Raw genomic sequence first — 23,377 nt, 5'->3', positions numbered from 1 at the left:
TGATGGAGGTGGCCTGTAGATTGCTAATGTCCATAGGTGTTGTTTGACTGGCCGTAAAGTCTCGAGGAGGAGGCTTCCCGTACAGTCAGAAGTGTCCCCGATGGTAACAGGTCGAGATGACAGGAGACATGGGGGTCGAATCTGCTGGGGCCCTGTGCACCAATCGGCCCGTTGCAGCAAGTCCGGTTGTTATAACAGGAGACATGGGTTATACGTCCGCGTCCGTAGGAGAAGGAGGCGAGTAGAGTCGCTCCGACAGATGATGGTCATCTGGTTCCTGCATGGGCATGTCTCCTGTTGGCGTCAGTTCTTGTGCTGGCACTGATATGATGGTGAGAGGACTGCATTGTGAGTAATGATAGATTCCAGTATCCTGAGCATCAGATAGAGCCGAAGGTGGTGTAGCGGCATCCAGAACAGGCGTTGCCGGCACACGAGGCTGAAGCTGGTCTGAATGATGCACTGCAACACCTGTGTCCATCTGGATTTCATACAGGCGTTGGCCACGGTGTCCTAAGATGCGGCCAGGACTCCATTTTGGCTGCCTGCCATATCCCTGTACCCATACAAGGTCATCAGCAGTGAACTGACCAAGCGAAGGCACCTGCGGCCATGAGGTGGAAGGCCGCAGAAGATGAAGTAGCGGGCGGGGTTGTCGGTCATGTAAGAGCTCAGCCGGGCTGTGGTCGCCCATGGGGGTGAAACGGTAAGAAGCCAGAAGTTGGAGAAGCACATCATCAGCAGCAGAAGAAGTCAGGAGTTTCCTCATCTGAGCCTTAAATGTGTGGAACAGTCGTTCAGCCTCACTGTTTGACTGTGGCTGGAACGGAGGGGCCGTGACATGCATGACGCCATGACGGGCACAAAAATCTGCAAAATCGGAAGAGGAAAATTGTGGACCATTATCAGTAACAAGAGTAGAGGAAAGGCCTTCCAAAGAGAAAATGCAAGCTAGAGCATTGGTGGTTGCCGCGGTGGTAGGCGGCGTGCAATGGACAATGAAAGGAAAGTTAGAGTAGTCATCAATAACGAAAAGCCAATAAGTACCTAAAAAAGGTCCTGTGAAGTCGGCATGAATATGCTCCCGGGGCTTCTCAGGAAAAGGCCACGGTGACAAAGAAGACTTTGGGGTAATGCCCTGTGACGCACAAGGGCCGCAGGCAGCGACCACGTGTGTAATTTCACAGTCGATGCTGGGCCAGTACACATGACAGCGCACCAGAGATTTTGTGCGAGAGACACCCCAGTGCCCTTGGTGAAGGAGGTGCAAGAGCGAAGCACACAAAGACGCAGGTACCACAACATGCGGCGAAGCATTTTTGGTGGAAAGGAGGATAACACCATCCCTAGCCGTGAGGCGGTAACGCAAAGCATAGTATTTCTGCAACAGATCAGAAGTCTTAGTGGATGGATGATCTGGCCAACCCTTCTGAATACAGCATAAAACCCAGGAGAGGGTAGGGTCAGAACCCGTAGTAGCCGCCAGCCGGTCCCCGGTGGTGGGGAACCCATCCACAACACGCTGCTCGGCAACATCCAGGTGGAAACACAAAAGTTCGTCCCTATCGAATGCCAGATCAGGACCCATGGGAAGGCAAGACAGTGCATCAGCATTCGCATGTTGAGCCATCAGCTGGAAATGAATCTCATAATTGAAACGAGACAAGTAAAGAGCCCAATGCTGGAGGCAGTGTACAGCCTTGTTGGGAAGTGACATTGATGGATGAAACAAGCAAACAAGTGGGTTGTGATCTTTAACAAGATGAAATTTGGATCCATAGAGAAAAACACCAAACTTATGAAGAGCATAAATAATGGCCAAAGCTTCTTTCTCAATTTGAGAATACTTTTGTTGGGCATCCATGAGCGTTTTGGAGGCATAAGCAATGGGTTGTTCAGAACCATCGAAAAACGGTGAGCAAGGACTGCACCAACCCCGTATTGAGCAGTGTCCATGGCAAGAACAAGATGTTGGCCAGGTCGATAAGAAGCCAGGCACGGGGCCTGTTTCAGCATAGTCTTCAATTTCTGGAAAGCCGCATCGCATGATGCGGACCAGTGAAAAGGCACGTTTTTATGCAACAGGCGATGCAACGGCTTAGCCACCAAAGCAGCAGACGGAAAAAACTTGTGATAGTATGCTATTTTCCCCAAGAAGGCCTGCAGTTCCTTAACAGATGTAGGGTGAGGAAGGGCATCGATCACAGCGACAGTTTGCTGAAGTGGACGAATACCATCCCGAGAGAGTTGAAACCCCAAGTACGTGATAGATGCCTGAAAAAATTGTGATTTCTGAAGATTACACTTAAGACCAGCAGTCTGTAAGACATGAAAAAGTGTGTGGAGATTTTGAAGATGTTCATCAGTGGTGGAGCCAGTGACAACAATGTCTTCCTGGTAATTTATACACCCAACTACAGTGAGCAATAATTGTTCCAAGAATCGCTTAAAGAGAGCAGGGGTGCTGGCAACCCCGAATGGCAATCATTGGTATTGATAGAGGCCAAAAGGCGTGTTAAGGACCAGAAACTGCCAGGAAGCAGCATCGAGAGGAAGTTGATGATAAGCTTCTGACAGGTCAAGTTTAGGAAAATACTGGCCTCCAGCAAGTTTAGTGAGCAATTCTTCAGGTCGAGGCATAGGGTAAATGTCGATAAGGCATTGAGCATTTACAGTGGCTTTGAAATCGTCACAGAGATGAATATTACCATTTGGCTTAGCAACAACAACGACAGAAGAGGACCACTCACTGGAAGTGACAGGAAGCAAGACCCCTGAAGCAGTGAGATGATCCAGCTCCCGTTTGACCTGATCACGAAGAGCCACAGGAATGGGCCGCCGAGCAGTGGGTTTGAGCATGATATGAGCTTCAGAGTCATTTGCACAGCCTAACCCAGGAGAAATAAGGGACGAAAATGTCATCGACAAGGAATCCAATTGAGCATAAGGAATAGCATCAGAGACGATATTGACAGAGTCATCTAAGGAGAACCCAAAAACGTGAAAGCCATCGAAACCAAAAAGATTCTCCGTGTTACTATGGTCGAACACAAATATGGGAACAGTGCGAACGACAGATTTGTAAGATACCTCAGCATCAAATTGTCCCAAGAGAGAAATCTTCTGTTTATTGTAAGTCCGTAATTGCCTAGTGACAGGTGACAGGATTGGAGAACCCAACTGAATATACGTCAGAGAACTGATGATAGTGGCAGCGGAACCAGTATCCACCTGCATGCGAACATCTCGACCAAGTATTTGGACAGTGAGGAATAACTTCCTTGAAAGGGAAGAAGAACAATTGACATACAACACAGAATCAGAAACAGCGACATGTTCATGAACATCATGTATGTGGTCGAATTTGCAAACGGATGACACATGACCCTTTTTTTTGCATTTGTGACACACGGCCCAACGTTGTGGACAATCTTTTCATGAATGTTTCGTATAACACTGTGGACATGAAGGAAATTGCCGTGGGTTTTGCTGCAGTTTCTTAGAGGTTTGTTTACGGTTAGGCCGAGGCTGCGCTTGGGAGTGTACTGCGGCCACATCACACGCTTCGTCAACATCACACAGAGGTTGTATTTCCCTGACGTCGCCCCAAGCCTCTATTTGCGCTCCAGCGGCGTGAGAAATTTCAAAAGACAGAGCGATGGATAGGACTTCATCTACAGTCGGATTTGCCAACTGAAGGGCACGCTGCCTAACTTCTTTGTCGGGCACTGATCGGATAATAGCATCCTGTACCATGGAATCGGCATAGGATTCTTTGTGAACTTCAGTAACAAATTGACACTTTCTACTGAGGCCGTGAAGTTGAGCAGCCCAACGCAATAGGATTGATTCAGTTGTTTTTGACAATGATAAAAGGCAACACGAGAGGCTACCACATGTGTTTGCTTTTGAAAATAGACGGGCAGAAGTGAGCACATTTCAGCAAAGGACAAAGACACAGGATATTTCAAAGGAGCCAATTGCGACAACAACCGATACATTTGAAGTGAAATCCATGAAAGGAACAGAGACTTACATGTTTGTTCATCCGCAACATGAAATGCCAAGAAGTGCTGTCAAAGACGTTTTTCGTAATCAGACCAGTCTTCTGCTGTCTCATCGTAAGGAGCAAGAGGAGGTAGAGACAACGATGAGAGATGCCCCACATTTGATGCCGCAACAAAATCATGAATCGCATTCATGAGAAGCGTTTGCTGTTCTTGCAATAGTTGCTCTAAAGTAGCCATGGAAACGTGTGGGTCAATGATGGAAAAGAAAAATCACATCCTTGTCACCAATTGTTATTACTTCATGGTGAACAAATATATTTCAAGGAAGACGCAATACACGAAAGTCACAGATCAAGTGAACAGAGTAAGACATGTGTACACTTTAACAGTCAAATCATAACTGAGTCCAAGTCTAGCGGCCACTGGCTGTCTGGCCGCTTACGTGGCGCTGCCGCTGCATGGCTGGCAGACAGCGCCGCATGTAGAAGATGTGCGTAACTGTGCGGCGGCACTTTGAAAGATCGGCAAGTCACAACAATAATCATCCACATATTTTCGTCTTCTTGTTAGTCTACTGCTTCATCCAACAGATCAGTTTGCTTAATTTCTTCTGAACACACAATTCTTGAAATTGATTTCATCAGATGTCCTTGATGTTCTGCTGTATTTTGTCTGAACAGTTCCCTTTATGAGTCATCCATCACTTGTTTCATTTTTAAACAAAAACCTCCATGCTTCGAGAATGACATATTTTCTGAAAACAATTTTACATTCTTCAGGACCCAATAGCCCATAACCATCTGGACAATGATCAGTCATGAAACACTTCAATGATTTCATTTCAGACATGTTTGTGATTAATTTCTTAGGAATCTGCAAATACGTACTTTACACAAAAGTAAGTAATGTTTCTTAATTTGATTTCCAGACAGAACATAGTGTTTATGCAATTTCTCCATCCAAACCTGAAGCAGGGGCATAATTAATGATAAAACTTGTGCCATTATATCTTTTTATGAAAAACTGCTTTCCAAGTTTTCCTGTAATAATCATGATGCAACCATTTTCAATTATAATATGACTTACTGGTAACAGCATCCTAAAATCAAACTGTATGAAATTTTCTTTGAAGAATGTTTTCATTTTATTTTAAATACATTTTCCACCATCACCACATTTACATCTGCTGATTTTAATGTTAAAATGAGCAGTAATGAAAAATTTCTGGCTTTGAAGAGTATGAGCTGCTCTAAAGTGAGTATAATCATCAACAAAAGTCACTATATATTTCTTTACATCTAAAGCCACAAAAATGTTAGAGGCCCATATGCAATACTAGGTACCAATTGAAATGGTTTTTAGTGGGAAAAGAGACTGAATGTGAGATAAATGAGTCTACTTATCTCTTAGGCAGTCCAAACATATATTTAAAGGATCTGAAACCTTGGCCTTTCCCTGTCCATGTATTAGCAAACAAAATTTCTCTATATTCTTGAAGTATTTATGCAATGAGGTTTTGTCACTAATGAAAGACAAACACTTGACATTGCATTCATTCATTTGAACATGAAAACATACAATCCTGAGTCTTTTCTGTGAGCTGCAGCTGTAATTTTTTCATCATTTCAAAACAGAGTGAATTTCTGACAATAATGTGATCATCAGCCATTTTTAAGTTCCTCTGGCAAGAAGCTGTTTCATAATCATTGTATTACAAGAATATATTTTATTTTTATTTGAAATACTTTTCCAAAAACAGTATTTTCAGCATCAGTTTCTCAAAACTTCTGAGCTAGCAGAAGTTTGCAGTTGATGATATCAAGGACATCTTCTTTTATGTTGAAATTCATTGTTAACAACATTTTACATACTGTCACAAAATGTTGAATCATCATAATTTTCTGCTCACAATTTTTTGTTAGTGAATTTCACAAATAATAGATGGTCTCCATGTCATTGATATACTCCGAGTAGCTGTCCAAGATTCACTAGATTATTTATGAGTTACTTTCTCTATTCATGTTGTGGTGTTCTTTCGTCAGTTCTCCTTCTGTGTCCAGCTGTGTCATCTCGAAGAAGGTCCAAAATTTCCTTTTACTGCCTTTTGAAAAAAAAAATAGTAACTTAAGTTTGCTTATGAGAGTTTTCAGCCTGAGTTTTCAATTGCTGAAGTTTGCGCCATCAAACAAAGGTATGTTATATTTTTTTCCATTACCTGCACCATTATAGTAGGATATGTAATTGGTACACTGTATTTCACATGCTACTGGTTTTACTGGTACACCATAACACTTGGATTCACTGTGTCTGGGCCCATAACTGGTTGTAATAACCAGGAATGATACTTTACCTGTTCCATTCAAATACTGGAAACCAATCTGACAAATAATAACATTCATTTAAAATTTAGTTAACTGCTGTTTCCAGAAGAATTGCTGCTCAACGCATGAATGAAAAATGGATGATTGACCAAAGGTATTACACAGGCAAAGTGACCACTAATCAAAGATACTACATGACAATTAAATTGTTCACATTTTAATGTTCTGAAATACTGTAACCACATTATTGTTTGAAAATTGTGAAAAGACCATGAAACTATATAACTGTGAAAGAATGATGCTAGCAATGCCTGTAAATATGATGAAACAACCTTCAAATATGAAAATGTTTTTCTAAACATCTAATATTTTGTGGGATGGCTTATTAAGTTATAGAAAAGCTGACGAGTCAGTGTTAGTAATACTTGCCACTTGAGTATGTACATTTGACACTAAAGTTATCACAGAGTAACACAGTGAACGTTTGATGTGCATCCTTTTCTTCTGCTTTCAGTGTATCACCATACCTCTTGTACAAGAATGAAATCACAATTTTTGCAGTGAAGATCAACCCATTTAGCTTTCCGAAGGCACTGGGCTTTCTAGAATCCATGGGTGCAAGGTAAAATGCTTACAACTTTTAGTAGAATGTTTTAGCATACTCCTTTTCAAATGTGATATTTTTATTATTTTGTTTTGTTTGTCAGTGAACAGCATCTTACAAATACTAGATGAAAATGTGCACCAAAGGAAAGGATACCTGTAGTCCAAATACAGTAAAATTGCAATGTCTGATTGTAGTGTCTGATCTGTTGATTATGAGTGATATGAACAAAACTGGGGAAATCACTACCTATCATTTCCTTATCACACAGGTAGTAACACTCACTTGAAAGTCTGCTATCCATGGACCATGAGACTTATTCATTTGGCAGGTGTTTTTCAGTGCCTGATTGATTAACTAAAAAAAGGGGGCAGGGGGGAACCTACAGATCAATGATAGCCAGTAAGAGCAATTAAATTTGAATAATACAGTACATTGCAAGAAGAAAGACAAATGCAAGGTAACCAGTCATAGTATTTTATAGAAACAGTTTTGGACAACTTGGCAAGATGTCACCATGCTGTGGGCCAGGAATGAGACTAAAACAACACATCTCACACAATGAAAATCTAATCAAGAATAGGTCCAGTCCCCAGAGAGAGTGAGGACTGTTTCACTGAAACAAACCAACAAACTGAGAGTTGCTAGCCATGCCACGATTTTTGTGTTATAGGCACAGAGGCAGGATCCAAACAGCAGAACATACCACATTGTGATCAGTGGAATTGCAATTCCAGATTCTTGTGGTGAAAAATGGCATGATCATACAAAATCAATCATTTTAAGAGCTGCACATTTCCTAACAAGAAACATGCTGATCACACCAGATGGTCCCATTACAATGCTGCTCCCTGGATGGTGGAAGGCAACACTTACATACCAGAATGGCTGTAAATGCCACACTCTCCTTCCTATATTGTGTATTTGTCCAAATCAGCAACTGAATTGACTTCAAGAGTGGCCCTTAGTGCTGTTTGTGAACTTGGATGCCACGCCATAGTGCATCTCCATAATTAACAAGTAAGTCTTTACAGTCAACATGACAGAGGAAGAAAACAAACTGTTGGTGCAGTGTTGCCTTGGCAGGTGGCTCAGTCTCTTTGTCGCAAAGGTTGGGCCACCTGTTTGGATGCAAATTCCCCAAATGAGGTAGAAACTGGTATGCTGACAGTACTGCATGCAGTCACCTTAAATTAATATAAGTTGGTTATGAACTTCTAAGGAAATTTGCCATCTAGAGGATTTTCTGCATGAAACAAATGGAGAATGTTGAAATTACTTTGCCCTTCCATTTGATTGTCCTCCATGTAGGCTATCCATTGGTGGTACTCATTCGCTGGGGAAAATTAATATAATTTCACAAACTGACTGTTTAATTTTTATGTCTTTTTAATTGATGATCCATTTTGTCTGAGATTATTGTCAATAAGTTCAAAATCTTGTAGGCAGCTGAATCTGTAGTTGGAATTACAAATTCAGTTTTATTTGACTCTCTTTCTTTGGGATAGGGACTGGTTTGGACAGCTATTGTGTCTATGCCATTCATGCTATATGCCCTCAAAAGGTCTCCGCATTGCAAAATATTTTTTGTGCTGCCTTGGTCATGCAGCTTGAGGCTGTTGCCAGTGAATAGCACTGTGGAAGAGCAAGACATGGGGATCCAAAAGGTGTCCAGCATGTCCCTCATGTCCCCCAATCATTCCACTGCTGTGGATTTCCTGGTTTCAGCCTACTTAGAGATTGACCCTAACCCAGAGTCGAGTAGAAGGTTGTTTTAATGCCAAGCATAAGACTTTCCTGGAGACTGGTCAAAAGGCCTCCACAGTATGTCTGACAGTCATGTTGCAGGTGCTGTCTGTGGCTGATAGAGATCCTGAACCAGATGCAGCCAATTTCTCTGTTTCTGAGCAGACTGCAAGATCTGGGCATTTATAGAGGGTGGGATTATTGTTGGTTGGTGGCTGCAGTGTTAGGTGCATGGCGGAGCCCCTTAGGAATATGTCTGCCAAGGAGTGGAACAAATCCAGTGTACACATAGAGTCCACTCTGGAGGCAGACATCTCAGATGTGGAACAAGTACTACAAAATGACATAAAGGGCAGAGGGTGCAGCCAACTGCTGGTGGTGGCTTATGTTGATACCAATTATGTGTGTCACTTCAGATCTGAAGAGATGTCTCCACTATCTAGTGACTATCAGAAGTGGTAAAGACAGCCAGACTTGCTTGCAAGATGAAAGCAGAGCTTACCATGTGTAGCATCATTGACAGGACTGACTGCAGATTTTTTGTGCAGAGCTAAGTGGAGGGTCTAAACAGAGGCTCAGATGGTTCTGCAACCATGTAGGCTGGAGATTCCTTGACTTGGGCCATGCAATGGAAAGGTGTCGGGATCCACTTAATAGATAATGGGTCTACTACACACATGATGTGGCTGCATGGGTAGCGAAGGCTATGTGAAGTGGACTGGGTGGATTTTAAGGTTAGAGGGTCTCAATAAAGTACAAACAGAGGTACAGTCTCAAAGGGAGCAGGCTAAACACAGGACAAGGATAGATCTAGGAAGCATTGGTAGTAGCTGTATTTGAAAAGAACCAGAGCTTTAAGCACTCATAGAAATCACTGAAGTGGAATTTGTTATATCTGCTGAAAGCTCGCTAAAGCCAGGGATAAGTTCAGCAGAAGCATTTACCAAAGTTTCTGTGAGCTAGTATGGATAGAGGTGATACTCAACAACTGGGATAAATTAATAATTGGTTCCTTTTAGTGATCATCCCTACCCCTCCAGCCCACTCCCCTGACTCAGAAAATATACCACAGCTTCTGAATGATCCAAGGAAAATTTGAACCTCATTTTGGATAGGTACCTGGCCTGTACAATTATAGTTGGTGGTGACTCAATGTACCCTCAACATGCTGACAAAATACTGGTTTAAAGTTGGTGCTAAGCATAAAAAACCCATCAAAAATGTACTACATGTGTTCTCCAAAAATTATTTTGAGCATTTAGTTCATAATCCCACACAAAGTGTAAATGATGGTCAGAACAGATTTGGCCTATTAGCAAGAAATATCCATGAGCAAATAGAAGCATCATGACAGATACAGGAATTAGTGATCCCAAAGTGAGTGCAGCAAGACTGAAAACCATAACAGTCAAAACTACCAAAAATAAATGCAAAATACATTTATTTAAGGAAGTAGATAAAAATTAATTTCATGCCTTCATAAGCAACAGTCTCCATTCCTTCCACAGTAACTACATAAGCATTGACCAAATGTGGATTAAATTCAAAGAAATGGTGCTCATGGCAACACAGAGTTTTATACTGAGTAAGCCGGCCGGGGTGACCGAGCGGTTCTAGGCGCTACAGTCTGGCACCACGCGACTGCTATGGTCGCAGGTTCAAATCCTGCCTCGGGCATGTGTGTGTGTGATATCCTTAGGTTAGTTAGGTTTAAGTAGTTCTAAGTTCTAGGGGACTGATGACCTCAGCAGTTAAGTCCCATAGCGCTCAGAGCCATTTGAACCATTTTTATACTGAGTAAATTAATAAGAGACAGAATGAACTCCCCTCCTTGGTAGAAAAAAAAGATCAGGACACTGTGTAGAAGCCAAAAAAAAATCCTGATTTAAAAGAACACAAAATCTTCAAGACTGACAATGGCTTATAGATGCTCAACACTTGGAATGGACTTTAGTGCGAGATGCTTTTGACAGTTTTTACCCTGAAGCTCTACCTTGAAATCTGGCAGGAAATCCAAAGAGATACTGGACATATGTAAAATATACCAGTGGCTAGACAGCTTTGTTGGTGGCAGCAGCCTATATGCATGCTGCCCAGGGGGCATTATCCACATGTAACCTGGGGGCATGTCTTGGTCTTGTCTTGTCATAGTTGTGCCTAGTTCAGTACCTGCTATGCAATGTTTCCTAGGGCCAACCAGTGTGCTGGTGAAGGCATATGCCAGCACATTCCTCCCCCCCCCCCCCCCCCCCCCCACACACACTCACACCAAAACACCACACATTGTCATGTACTGGATATGTGAATGACAATGGGGAGGGAGGAAGGAAGCTGGATATAGAGATAAGCTGGGAGCCATAGCTGTGGAGGGCCGTGTACTCTCGGCTGTACCCCATGATCTGGCTTGTGAGAGCAGAGGAATATCCTCCTGAAAACACTGATCAGGACACGTATGTCCAGTCCTGTGGGCATCTACTTGGGCAATGATGGTGATGGAAACTGTGACAGCAGGTCCAGATCCACTGAGTCGAAGAGTGGTGATGTCAATTGGCTCATCCTGGTGTGCTATGGCTGTGAAGACAATGTGATCCTGTGAGGCCATGAACCTGGGGGAAGAAAAGCAGCAGAATCATGGGGCAAATGCCAAATGTGAATTTGATTTGGAGGATGGTGCTACAAACCATCGGGACCTGCAATCAAGCACATAAAAGAGCCAATGTGTTCTTGGATCATGACTCTCTCCCAGTGCCAACGGTTGCCACAAACCCTAAAAAGGACAGGACCATGTGGTGGAATGTGATAATATGTGGATGCTGCAGTGGGTGTAGCAAGTGTAGCAGCATCCAATGGCGGTGGCCATGCAGAAGTTCTGGTGGTGATGGTCTGTCTCGTGAATGGGAGCTATAGGAGGTAAGGAAGCGTTGCACTGCCTGTTCCTATGTGTGGGAGGTGTGAAGCTTGGATATCTCTTGTTTAAAAGTGCATATGAAGTGTTGTGCTTTGCCACGGACAGGGGGTGATTACACTTTTTGAGACAACACTTGAGTCCTGCATTTGACAACACTTGAGAAAGAGTACGCAAATTGGCAATGTGTTCTTCTAGTGTACTACCTGAGATGGATAAGTGTCAATTATTGTCTGTGGATTGACTGTAGTTTTGAAGTCAACACAAATGTGAATGCAACCAGAAGGCTTTGGCATCAAAACCAACGGACTTTCCCACTGACTAGCTCGTATTGGCGGAATCACTCCATAATCTTTTCATTCACTGGCCACTTTGTCTCATAAAGCAATGGTAATGGGCCAAGCCCAGAAAAACTTAGGCTGTGCATTGTCTTTCATGGTAATGTGCATTACAAAATTATCAGCGTTTACAAGTCCATCAGAAAGGAGTTCAGGAAATTCCTTGAGCAAACTAGTGACACTGTCGTCGGATTAAAAGCAGTCACTGAAAGTAGACTGTCTTGGATGCTAAGGCCAAATAAGTTAAACAGATCTAAGTATTCACTGTCTCTTGATTGCAACACAGTAAATTTCACTGTCCTAGTGTGAGAGTTGTAAGTGACAGGCAAACTACACTGTCCAAGCACTGGGATTTCCTGTCCATTGTACACAGTGAGGTGGATGCTAGACTTTGACAGGCTTGTAAGCCTAACTGTTTGTACATGGCATGATTAAGCAAAGTTACAGAAGCACCTGTGTCCAGTTCAAAGCCAACATGATGGACAGCAGTCTATAATGTTACAAATAATTTGTTGGAATGGCATCAAACTGCAATGGGGCAAGATGAGCATACAATCCTACTTGAATTACTGCTAGAAACTGTAGTCAGTTTTGAAAACACTGCATTCACAGAATGTGCATGAGACTTGTTGTTGTGAGAATGGGCAGAATTGACATTCTTTTGCCATTGAAAGCAAACTGCCTGGACAGGGCCTTCCTTTCCACATGAGTAACATTTTGCATTGTGTGACGGGCAGTTTTGCCACTTATGGCAAGTAAAACAGTGAGGGTAAGACATCACTGGATTTATAGGCCTGGCCACTTGTTTACTGGGCTATCTGCATGTCTGTGCACATTCATTGTGGCTGCTGAGTGGGGCAGTAGTGAGCAAATTGGGATCTGATCAAGTTTATTGGTGGTTATGGCACTGGCACTGGCATCAAATTGTTCTAATATTTGATGGAGCGAAGGATCTGAGTACTTGAGAATCTGTTCTCTAATTCTGTTGTCAGGGACATTGTATGTGATCACATCACAGATTATCATGTCACTATAAAAACTGCCAAGACTACACTTGAATTTACACTTCTTAGTGAGTCCCTGTAAGTTGGTATACCACTGACAGTACACGCGTTCAGGTTTTTTGTAAGGTGAAAGAACTGAAATCTGGCTGCCATGACCTGAATCTGCCATTCATAATACTGTCTTAATGCACCTACTATTTCATCATAAGAGAGTGCATCGGGAGAGGATGTAGGGAAGACTTTTTGAATTAAGCAAAACACAGGGGTTCCCATGACAGACAAGAAATAATGAGATTTCACAGTACTTTGAAGTCAATGGACTTGACAGTGGGTCTGGAACTGGGTGAGATATTTAATCCATTCCACTTCTTTTGCATTGAAGTGCCAAAATGGTGGAATGTTGTGTGGTGACACATGTTGGATCAGTTGGTTGGTTGGTCAGGCAGCTGACACAGTTTGTGCGGTAAGCAATTGCTGTACAGTAGATAGCAATGTGGTGATTTGCTGGTTCTAAAACTGAAAAATCTGATTTAGTTCCAGAGCAAGAGCGGTCTGCAGCTGAGACGCCAGGGCAGGAGTGGAGGGGCAGGATAGCCTTTCTGACACTAACAAATTACAGCAAAATATGAAAAGACAAAGAAAAAAGGAATGTGTAAAGCCTCTGAAAAGAGAAGTAGATTAGTTCTGCAGCCTCCCTTCTGTAATACATTAAACAACAAGAACAAATGAGCAAATAGAATCACTGCAGCAACCTAGAACACATGAAAAACAAACAAAACTTACTGGTCAGACTTGTTGCCACTTATTATGGCTGTGCCCTCTTGTAATGTTTTGTGGATGGATGAGGAGATGGCAGTATGGCAGGTGGGTGGCCAGTTTCCCCTCACTACAACACAAAATGCACATGTGGTTAAAATACAATTTATTACAGGAATCAATTGAGTACTTAACTTGAGTGATGTCCAATCTGGAGTGCTGCAGCTAACAGCAATCTTATAATATGTACTAATTCTTGAATCTTGTGTGTGTCCATAATACAACTACAGGGTGGAGGAAAATAGTGTCATGAAATTTTAACCCTGGGTAGTTGATGGCCATTAGGAACCAAAATTACCAATGCTGTGTAGGTCGACAACACACCATTTTTAAACTATGGAAACTTGGCACCATTTGCTCCAATTGGCCGTGGGATTGCCCTGTTGCCATTCGTCAGTTGATGGGCAGTGCTATGGTTGTCAGTTCACATACACAAACATCTCTCGCCTCGTCACTGCCACAACATGATATGCACATGTGTCCGATAGGTCACCACCTCAGGTCAGAGGCATTCACATGTAAGCTTCACTTCGGAGCACACACATGTCACCTGCAATTTAGTCATACAGTAAGCATGGCGGCACAGTATTCGTTTGAAGAACAATGAGATATGGTTTTTGTTTATGGACTAGCTGGCAGTAATGCACATAGAGCTCAATGGTTGTATGAGGAACAGTACCCAGTAAGACACCACCCACACCTGCAAACGTTTACAGCAATTCACAGGTGACATGGCAAACTCAAACACGATGGGATGCTGCATTTGAAGAGACTGTTCTCGAGCACTTCAAGAAAGCACCTACAACAAGTACTTGAGCAGTTGTACATGACATGGGGATCACTCATTGGTTACTCTGAGGTTTTGAAGGATGACGGCTAACATCCATTTAGTTTTTACCCTGTTCAAGACCTAAACCCTGTGGCAGACTATGAACACAGGCTAGGATTTTGCCAGTGGTTAGTGGTTTCTGTGATGTGTTGCACAAGATCCCAACTTCCCTGCCATTGTGTTGTTTACTGATGAGTGCATCTTCCATTGGGATGGCCTTTACAACACTTGAAACATTCATTACCGGGCAAGGGGAAATCATCATGTCATGTATGTCCACGAATACCAGGAATGATGTTTGCTAAACATATGGGCAGACATTGTGGATGACCATCTGACTGGGCCGGTCCATGTACCTCCTCAACTTACTGGGGCAAATTACCTTCACTTTTAGCAAGAAACTCTACCCGGCCTGCTGGAAGATGTTCCCCTGGACATACAGCTATGCATGTGGTTACAGTATCCTGCACATAGCAGTCATGCTGTGTGTGGATATTTATATGAACTCTTCAATGGCTGGGTAATTGGCAAAGGTGCTCATATGACATGGCCCCCACAATCACCAGATCTCACGCAACCAGACTATTTCCTGTGGGGATTCTTCAAGGTTGTAGTTCACCCACCCAGAAGCAAACCACCTAGAAATGAAGAGGAATCAATGGATAACATTCAATATGCCACCAATCACATCAGGGCAATTCCAGGAATCTTTGAAAGAGTTTGGCAAAACACCGTTCAATGCTGCCAAGCTTGTGTTGTGTCAGAGGGTCGCTAGTTCGAGCACCTGCTTTAAGTAAACAATGTCCTAGCTATAAAAAAGGCCCTTTTGAGGGCCAATTCAATTTTTAAAAGACTTTCTGTTCACAAACTAACAGCTGTTGATGGTTTTTTTCCCAGTACATTTTATCATGAAACTACAATGGACGTGTCAGGACTCTGGCGGATTCGCCCCCAGGGTGGAAGGCTGACATGCTACCACCAAGCATGCAGGTCACATTGGATACATCGCAATCTCTGGCAGGCAAAGCTTTTGCAGTCATGCGTTGTCCAGAGCAGCCAGCAACAGGGCAATCCCACGGCCAATCATAGCATGTGGTGCCAAGATTCCGTAGTTTAAAAATCATGCATTGTCGACTTACACAACACTAGTAATTCTGGTTCCTACTAGCATCAGCTATCCAGGGTTAAAAATTCACGTCACAATTTTTCTCCACCCTGTATATGCAATGACTATTGTTCCCTCACAGCCAGGTAAGGTACAAGCCAAAGACTATTGCTGTGGAAGATTAGAGCACAGTGTGACATATTGAGCTGCAATGAGAACTGAGTCCCGATGCTATGTACTGAGGTACTGAGATTGAGAGACTGAGAAAGCTCGGTCAGCAGCAGCAGCCTATATGCATGCTGCCCAGGGGGCATTATCGGTGCCTAGTCTGGGGGCATGTTTTGGTCTTCTCTTGTCATAGGCGCACCTAGTTTAGCACCTGCTATACAATGTTTCCTAGTGCCGACCGGTGTGCTGGCGAAGGCATACACCAGCACAGACAGCTTTCTCTGAACTGCCTCTTCCTAATTTCTGTATCTTTATTGAATTACAATATCACAATGAAAGTCAGTGCAGTTTCATTATCACTTAAATCAAATACAGGGCTGTCATTTTAGCTTTGCAATTTACATACTTAATTAATCTAACTCATTGCCTCAGTTTTTGGCACAAAAATTGGATTTGGCTTATTAATTAAAAAAGAAAAAGTTAAGAAGGTAGCTTCATGAAAACTTCTACCAAATCTTTTTATGATAAACAGAACCTAATTCCAAATGTGGAACACACTAATAATATGCACTTTTAAAATTTTGTAAACACTGGAATTTTGAAGACACTAATTATTGAATTATTGCAGATAGTTGCAGTAGTTGTGATAAATGGTAAGTACCATATGCAATGCACTCCACAGTGGTTTGCAGGGTATGGATGCAGCTGTAGATAAAGTTAATTGAAACTAAGAAGAAAGAGGACAGTACTAATGTGAATCGCCTATTTGAAGCCATGTTACCTGAAAATGTCCTGTGTGATACTCAAATATATATTAATTTGTTTCAGATATATGGACTATGAAAAGCTGGGAGTAAAAGTTTTTTCAATGAAACAGCACAAGGAAGCCTTTTCAGAGCTGAAGAAGGGACTAATTGCTAAAGCTGTCTTTAAAATTGGGGGCTAGGTAAGAACATAAACCTCAGTCAAATCAAACAGAAGAATTTGTAATACGAAATTTGTAAACATGCTCAAATTGAATTAAAAATGCGTATGATTATGAGGTGGATGTAGCTGGTTTGCATAAAAATGAAGCTGAGTGGCATCAGTTTATACATGATAATGATGGCTGGTGACTGTGGATTAAAGTACTGCCGGCCGCGGTGGTCTAGCGGTTCTGGCGCTGCAGTCCGGAACCGCGGGGCTGCTACGGTCGCAGGTTCGAATCCTGCCTCGGGCATGGGTGTGTGTGATGTCCTTAGGTTAGTTAGGTTTAAGTAGTTCTAAGTTCTAGGGGACTTATGACCTAAGATGTTGAGTCCCATAGTGCTCAGAGCCATTAAAGTACTTGAACAAAAGTGGCTGGTTGCTGTATTTCTTTAAGTACAGCTGTCTCAAGTTTCACTTTCCTAGTTTATGTGTGAATCAGTAGTGAAGCACACAAGGTAAGGCAGCTAAAACAGGCCACCCAAAATGGAGGTGTAGACATAAAAAAGCAGCAGGTAGCAAACACTTTGCTAGAGGATGGAGGTTTTAAGCAAATAGTGACTGAGACCATAACCAAGGAACTAATTTTGGATTTGTTTTGTACTCAAAGAAAGTATGTATCCTGCAAATTATGTTTCTTCCTTGCTTGTGTAGAATTTGTCACTTAACAGCATCAGTGATGACAGCTTGCAAAAAGTGGAATAAAAATTCACTAAATAATTCTCTATGATCATGTTTAATGCTGACACTGGCTAAGACATCCACAACAGAGCACTCAGTTGTCAGAGAATGCATGATGAAGGGGTGCAGAACTAAACTTGACAGCCATCATTTGTGACTCCAACTATGTATAACTAACTCTGACAACTACAACTCAATATATTCACTAGTTCTCAATTTATTAGAAATACATCATATTGCAATGAAGCATTCATTTTTCTGTGGCAATATACATTTTAGTTATATTTACAATCACTGAATTTCATTTAATCTCTTAGTATGCCCTATTTCAGCCTCTTCCTGAAACACTGTAGTGTCTTAAACTTGGGATATAAAACATTTCTGTCAAATGTTCCACTCCTGTTTCCATTTACCTATGAAAGAAAACCAGCTCTCAGACTTTTAGCACTGTAGTACATTTTTTATATGGGAATGATCTAAACTCTTGACTTCTCCTCTATTTCTCCACGTTAAAACTTACTCTTAGTACAAGCCACTGCACTGCAACCTGCAATGGACCTAAACATGTTACCTGATCAGTGATTTTACTCTCTGGCTTTCCAGTTATTTCTATTTCAGCTCCCTTGTCAGGGCAGTGACATTATTAGATTTGTTGAAAAACCCCTGAACAAATCTTGCTGCACTTCTTTGTATGCCTTCCAGGTATGATGTCAGGTATGACTGGTATGGGTCCCATACAGAACTGCAATACTCCAGCTGAAGCCTTACCATAGAACAATGTATCTGTATTCATCTTGCTTGGAGCCCTTCCAGATTCTTGTCTTGTGGAAGAGGAAGTTATTTACCTCTCAAACTAGCCCTGTCACAGGAACACCCATATGTATTGTTCTGTCAGATTTCACTCCTAGATATTTAAAATTAGTTGACATTTAAATTATTTCTTCCCGCATCTTATACTCAAGTGCTGTCTTGGATATTCTGGAGCATGAAATGACCACTTGGCCCTTGTGTACATTGTTGATCATTCCATTTATTTTTATCCATTTCCCTGTTGTTGCAAGGTCTTCCTGGAAAGTCTCACAAACCATAATTGTCTTTATTGTGAGATATTCCAACAGTTCATGTGCAAAGCTCCTAATATTACAGTGGATCCTTATGTCAACATAATTTATAAATATTTTACAAATAACATGGGTCTTAGTATACCCTCTGGATTAGGCCCTGCTGAAATGCCTGTATCCAAGGTCTTCTATTCCAGCAGTTTGTAATTTGTGCAATGAGAACTCATGACAGACTTACTCTCAAATGCCTTTTCCTCAAATGCTAGTGATGCAGACCAGTTGCCTTATCTCATATAATCTGTCTGCTGCATCCTCAGCAAAACCTACAAATTATGATTCAGAAGAGTGCTGTTCCCTAAAACTTTGATGAGTTCCCTTAAGCCATTGTGTTGTGTTCTATGTAGTATAGCTTTTTGCCAGTGATATGGCACCTCCCCTCTCTGTAAGCTTAATCTGAACAGTTGAACAGTTATGCCAGGTAGTGAACTAACTGCCAAATCAAGCTTTCTCAGGAGGTCAGAGAGATATTGTCTCATCCACATGCCTTTCCAGTCCTGCTGTTTCTAAGTATTTTCGTGATTTCCTTCATGTGCAACTGGAATTTCCCAGAAACATTTCATGCTACATGCCCACCTTGTTTCTCTACTAATGTCTAGTTTACACACCACATACTACCCACCATCTTTCCACACAAATAACTAAAGGTTTTTCCTTGCAGATGTGACTGGATCTGTCTTCCTTCCTCCACAGATGGAACATTATTAGTTTCTTTTACATATCCTACATAATCATAAACCCTTCTTGTGTCTTTTTATCTTTTTCTACCATATGTGACATTAAATTATTTTTTGCTCCTCACATTGCTTATTTGTCTTAAGTAAAACATTTTCTCAAACCTTTTTTGTACCTTATTGTGCGCTGTCCTGCATCTGCTTTTTAATCTTGTTATGTTTCTGTTATAATATGCAGTTCATGTCCTCCTCTTGCCTTTTTTTGTCCTTTCTGTTCCTGTACCCTCCTCATCAATACTCTAAACTGTCTCCACTTGTCATATATTGTTGTTCCAGTTTCTATTCACTCTCTCTGCCATTTTATATTTGAAAGACCTGCAGCTCTGCTACTTTTGTTAAATTGTAATGGTAAAATCATTTCTTTTCTGTTGTCACAAAACCTTAACCTGCCCCTGTAATTTCCATTATAACTGACTTGTGGTCATGAATGCTCTCCATTTATTACTGCTGTGATACAAATCATATGGTCTTACCAAAACAAGGTACCGCAACTGTTGCTTTGAACTAGCAACAATCTAATACCCATCTGTGTCTCAACCTATGTAAATACTATTGTAGTTCATGAGTAGGTAAGTAATTTTTATTGTTAATAGCTGCCACATTAAGACACTGATTGTTTATGTAATAAAACAATATACTTACTCCTCTGGCATTGGAAAGAGCCTTCAGAGGGGACTTCAGCAGTGTGACGGGTGTTGAACTTGATCAAATAGTACTGAGGTAACAGTTGTTGCAAACCACTGTTGCCATCATGAGAGGTCTCACAAATAACCACTTGACTGCACCTAATATAGGGCAAGCATGTGACAAAAGTATGGTCTGCTTGCTGCCCATCAGTCTGTGCCCTGCTGCTACAGTAACCAGACAATTTGCTCCTGAAGCCACTCAGATTTTAAAAGCATATACAAAAATCAAAGAGATGGATACGGTTTTCATTTATAGGAAATGTCACCTCACTATCAGTTTTATAAGCTGAAAGGTATCCTGATCATGCCAAGCTCTCATGAGCAACTTCACAAAATTTATAAAAAATGTCTCAGCAAACTGGCAGTGAAAAACATAAAATACATAAAGACAAAAGAACAACTGATAAGATAAATGCAACTAATGTCTTAGCAGTAGTAACACAAAGTCCACATGCCACTACAAGGCAGCTTCAGTGTGCAAGTGGGATCAGACAAAGGAGTGTTCTATAAATACTACATTCCACTGCAGTTCATCTCTTACATATCTATTACAGTTCCGTGGAAATGACTTTCAAAATCAGTTAAAGTTCTCTGACTTGTGGCTACAAAATCTGCAGCATTTATATGCAAGATTTTTTTTAGGGATGAAGCATCATTTACCAACCATGGGCAAATTAATGTGTCAATATACTCTACTGCCGGGATGATAAAATCCACATGAGGTGAGAGGAGTGCACAAAACAACCTTTGTCTTTCAGAATATTGTCCAGGCTTTTCAAGAATTGCCCTTTGGTCCTCCTTTTCTTGCTTTGACTCTGAACAGACAAAACTATCTACAATTCCTAACTGTTAAGCTACTGCAGTTATTGGAAGACAACCTCAGTGGACTTACAGCATTTCATGTAGTACCAACATGGTGGCTGTCCCATACATTCTGCACAGATAATTACACTTATTCTTAGCAGAACATTTGGATTTAGTTTGGTCATTCAGAAAACACAAAATGCTTTGATTGCTCACCAGGCTTTGGACTTTTACCTATGGGGAAAGTTAAAATAAGAGGAAACAACGATGACACCCAAAGCTATAAAATGCCTTATAACATTGGCCTTTACTATGAGAAGTTCTAATGGAAATCACTGTGTAAAATCGTCTCTCCAGAAATGCTTTATAGCCTGTGTCAGTGCTCAATGTAATAATTTTTAACACTTGCTACAACAGTCATAATACACTGCCAGGGAGGGGGGGGGGGGGGGGGGTGAATTAGTACATCTGGCAGGCTGTACAGCTACCACAGCACAGACAAAAGTGTTGGCAATATGAACTGCTGCAAACTAGTTATTAGCAGTGGGGCTACAGGCACACACACTCCTAGCTCACCTTCCACTCATGCCTTGCTAAGCTCAACTGGTGCCATCAGAAGATCACTTGGGAGACCGGAATGGCACGACGTGATCTTCAGTGCTGAAAGCAGATTCTGCCTGCATGCAAGTGATGGTTGTTTGTATGTACAATGTAGACCTGGTGAGCACTGTCTTGTAAAGTGAATTCATCCAAGACATATTGGCCTTGTGGTCTGGGTTGCGAAATGGTACAGCTCTCATTTATCTTTTGTATTTGTGTAGGGGACACTAACCAGTGCTTGGTGTGTGCAGAAAGTTGTTGGACCTGTTCTTTTGCTGTTCTTCTACATACTGCCCATGACACTCAATGTACTCTGCATCTGGCCAGCATGATATGTGGACTTGTCTCCAATCAATCAGATACGGGCTATGATGGAACAAGAAGTGACTCATGCAACTTGTCAGTCAACAACTCTTACAGAACTATGTGAACAGGTCAAGCAGGCATGACGTAACACATCCCATGACAGTATTTGCCAGCTGTACAATCAACTGGATGCCAGAGTCAGCACCTGCGTTTCCGCCCAAGGAGCCTACACCACTTACTGATATGGATGTTTCAGCATGGGTTGATACCTGGTACCACAGAACCACTTGTGTTATTGATCTGTAAATCATTTTATGTTCTCTATGTCCAATGATGTAGTCACAATAAATCTTGAGAGAATTGGAAACCTCTAAAAGTGTTTTCTATTGTCCCCCACCCCTCCTCTGCCCTGTCAGTGTAATAAATATTTGAACCATACCAGAGTCACTGTTGGTTTGGATTTGGTTTAGCAGAGCAAAAAATCGTTGGACCTCTTCTCCTGGCAGCATATCAGATAAAATTCCATCTGATCTGTATGTCACTCAAGTATATAGTTTAATTTTAAAAATTGTAGTCATAATTCAGCAACTAAAAACAGTAAAAATTAGTTGCATGGATCAGAAAATCTGCAACAGTTTGCTGTAACTTAACAAAAATCACACAACACATTTATTGTAACAAAAGGAAAGTTCCCTCAAGAAAAGTATAAAATTATGAGGCAGAGTTACTAGCTATTATTTACTTTGAGAGGACTTGTCAGTGTTACTGCTAGACATGTATAAAAATACACATATCATTGTGAGCCATTTGAGGTGGGCTGTCTTAGCTGCTTCACCTTGCACTTTAACTATAAAATATACTTTCAGAATGTCTCATAGGTCAAGTAGGCAGACCATTATGAAATAATTAATTCTAGAGAATTCATTAATTCAAATAACTGAAATAATAATTAGAATGTTTCATGTTCCAGATTTCTATCATCTATGCAAAAACAGTGAAGCATACAGTGTAGAACAATAAAACCACTATGAAATTGAAAATATGGATATAAAAAATTACATGGGAATAAAGATTTATTAACCAACCATTTTAAAAGACCCATGAATAAACATTGTGACATTGCTAAGGACCATATACAATAGAAATATACCTGGCTGTTCAGTCTTGTTGTCACCTTGCGATTTAATATTCAGATTCTGATTTTCCAGTCTCATGGATGGTATGGATACCAATCAACCTGTGAAAACTTGAAAGATTTTCCAATGTAATTGTGAGACGATATCAATTGTCTCACTGCAACATCAGAATATTCCTGATAGTGATTTTTGTTGTGTTCTATTTCTAGTTGAAAAATTTAACTGTGTCTGTTGCAACAGAAACTGTCATTCAAAAGACTTGTTGGTTCTACATTAATCTAGTTGCTTTCAGTATATAAACTTCATATCTTAGTTTAATGTGTGTTGTAGTTTCTTTTTCTGTGCAATGACTGAAATTGTGCTTGTAATGCATTAAAAAAAAAAAAAACTTTCACTCTGTACTTTAAAAGTTTTGTTTCTGTCCAAAGTCAAACCACTGTACATTATTACAAATAGCTATTAGAGAAATGCTGAAATTAATTTCAAGATCAGTATTTATG

At 41.2% G+C, this 23,377-nt stretch overlaps 1 protein-coding gene across 3 annotated transcripts in view; it reads left to right on the top strand.

The window, feature by feature from the left end:
- The window catches only part of LOC126101557 (uncharacterized), a 76,285-nt gene that overhangs the window by 40,917 nt on the left and 11,991 nt on the right, over positions 1 to 23,377 (top strand). Inside the window, exons 6-9 of one of the 3 annotated variants that reach the window (XR_007522339.1) lie at positions 6,846 to 6,953; positions 16,675 to 16,792; positions 22,712 to 22,798; positions 22,831 to 23,195. Coding sequence is in view for 2 of the 3 variants with exons in the window: in XM_049912195.1 (XP_049768152.1) it covers positions 6,846 to 6,953; positions 16,675 to 16,792 (226 nt within the window). In the remaining variant the exon portion in view is untranslated. Of the gene's footprint in view, positions 1 to 6,845; positions 6,954 to 16,674; positions 16,793 to 22,711; positions 23,196 to 23,377 lie in introns of those variants that run through there. The other 2 variants (XM_049912195.1, XM_049912196.1) reach the window with 2 other exon arrangements.

This window comes from Schistocerca cancellata, chromosome 9, assembly GCF_023864275.1.
Source record: "Schistocerca cancellata isolate TAMUIC-IGC-003103 chromosome 9, iqSchCanc2.1, whole genome shotgun sequence".
Taxonomy (NCBI): Eukaryota; Metazoa; Arthropoda; class Insecta; order Orthoptera; family Acrididae; genus Schistocerca; species Schistocerca cancellata.
Note: the sequence above shows the minus strand (reverse complement) of the source record. Positions and strands in the feature narration are given on the sequence as shown.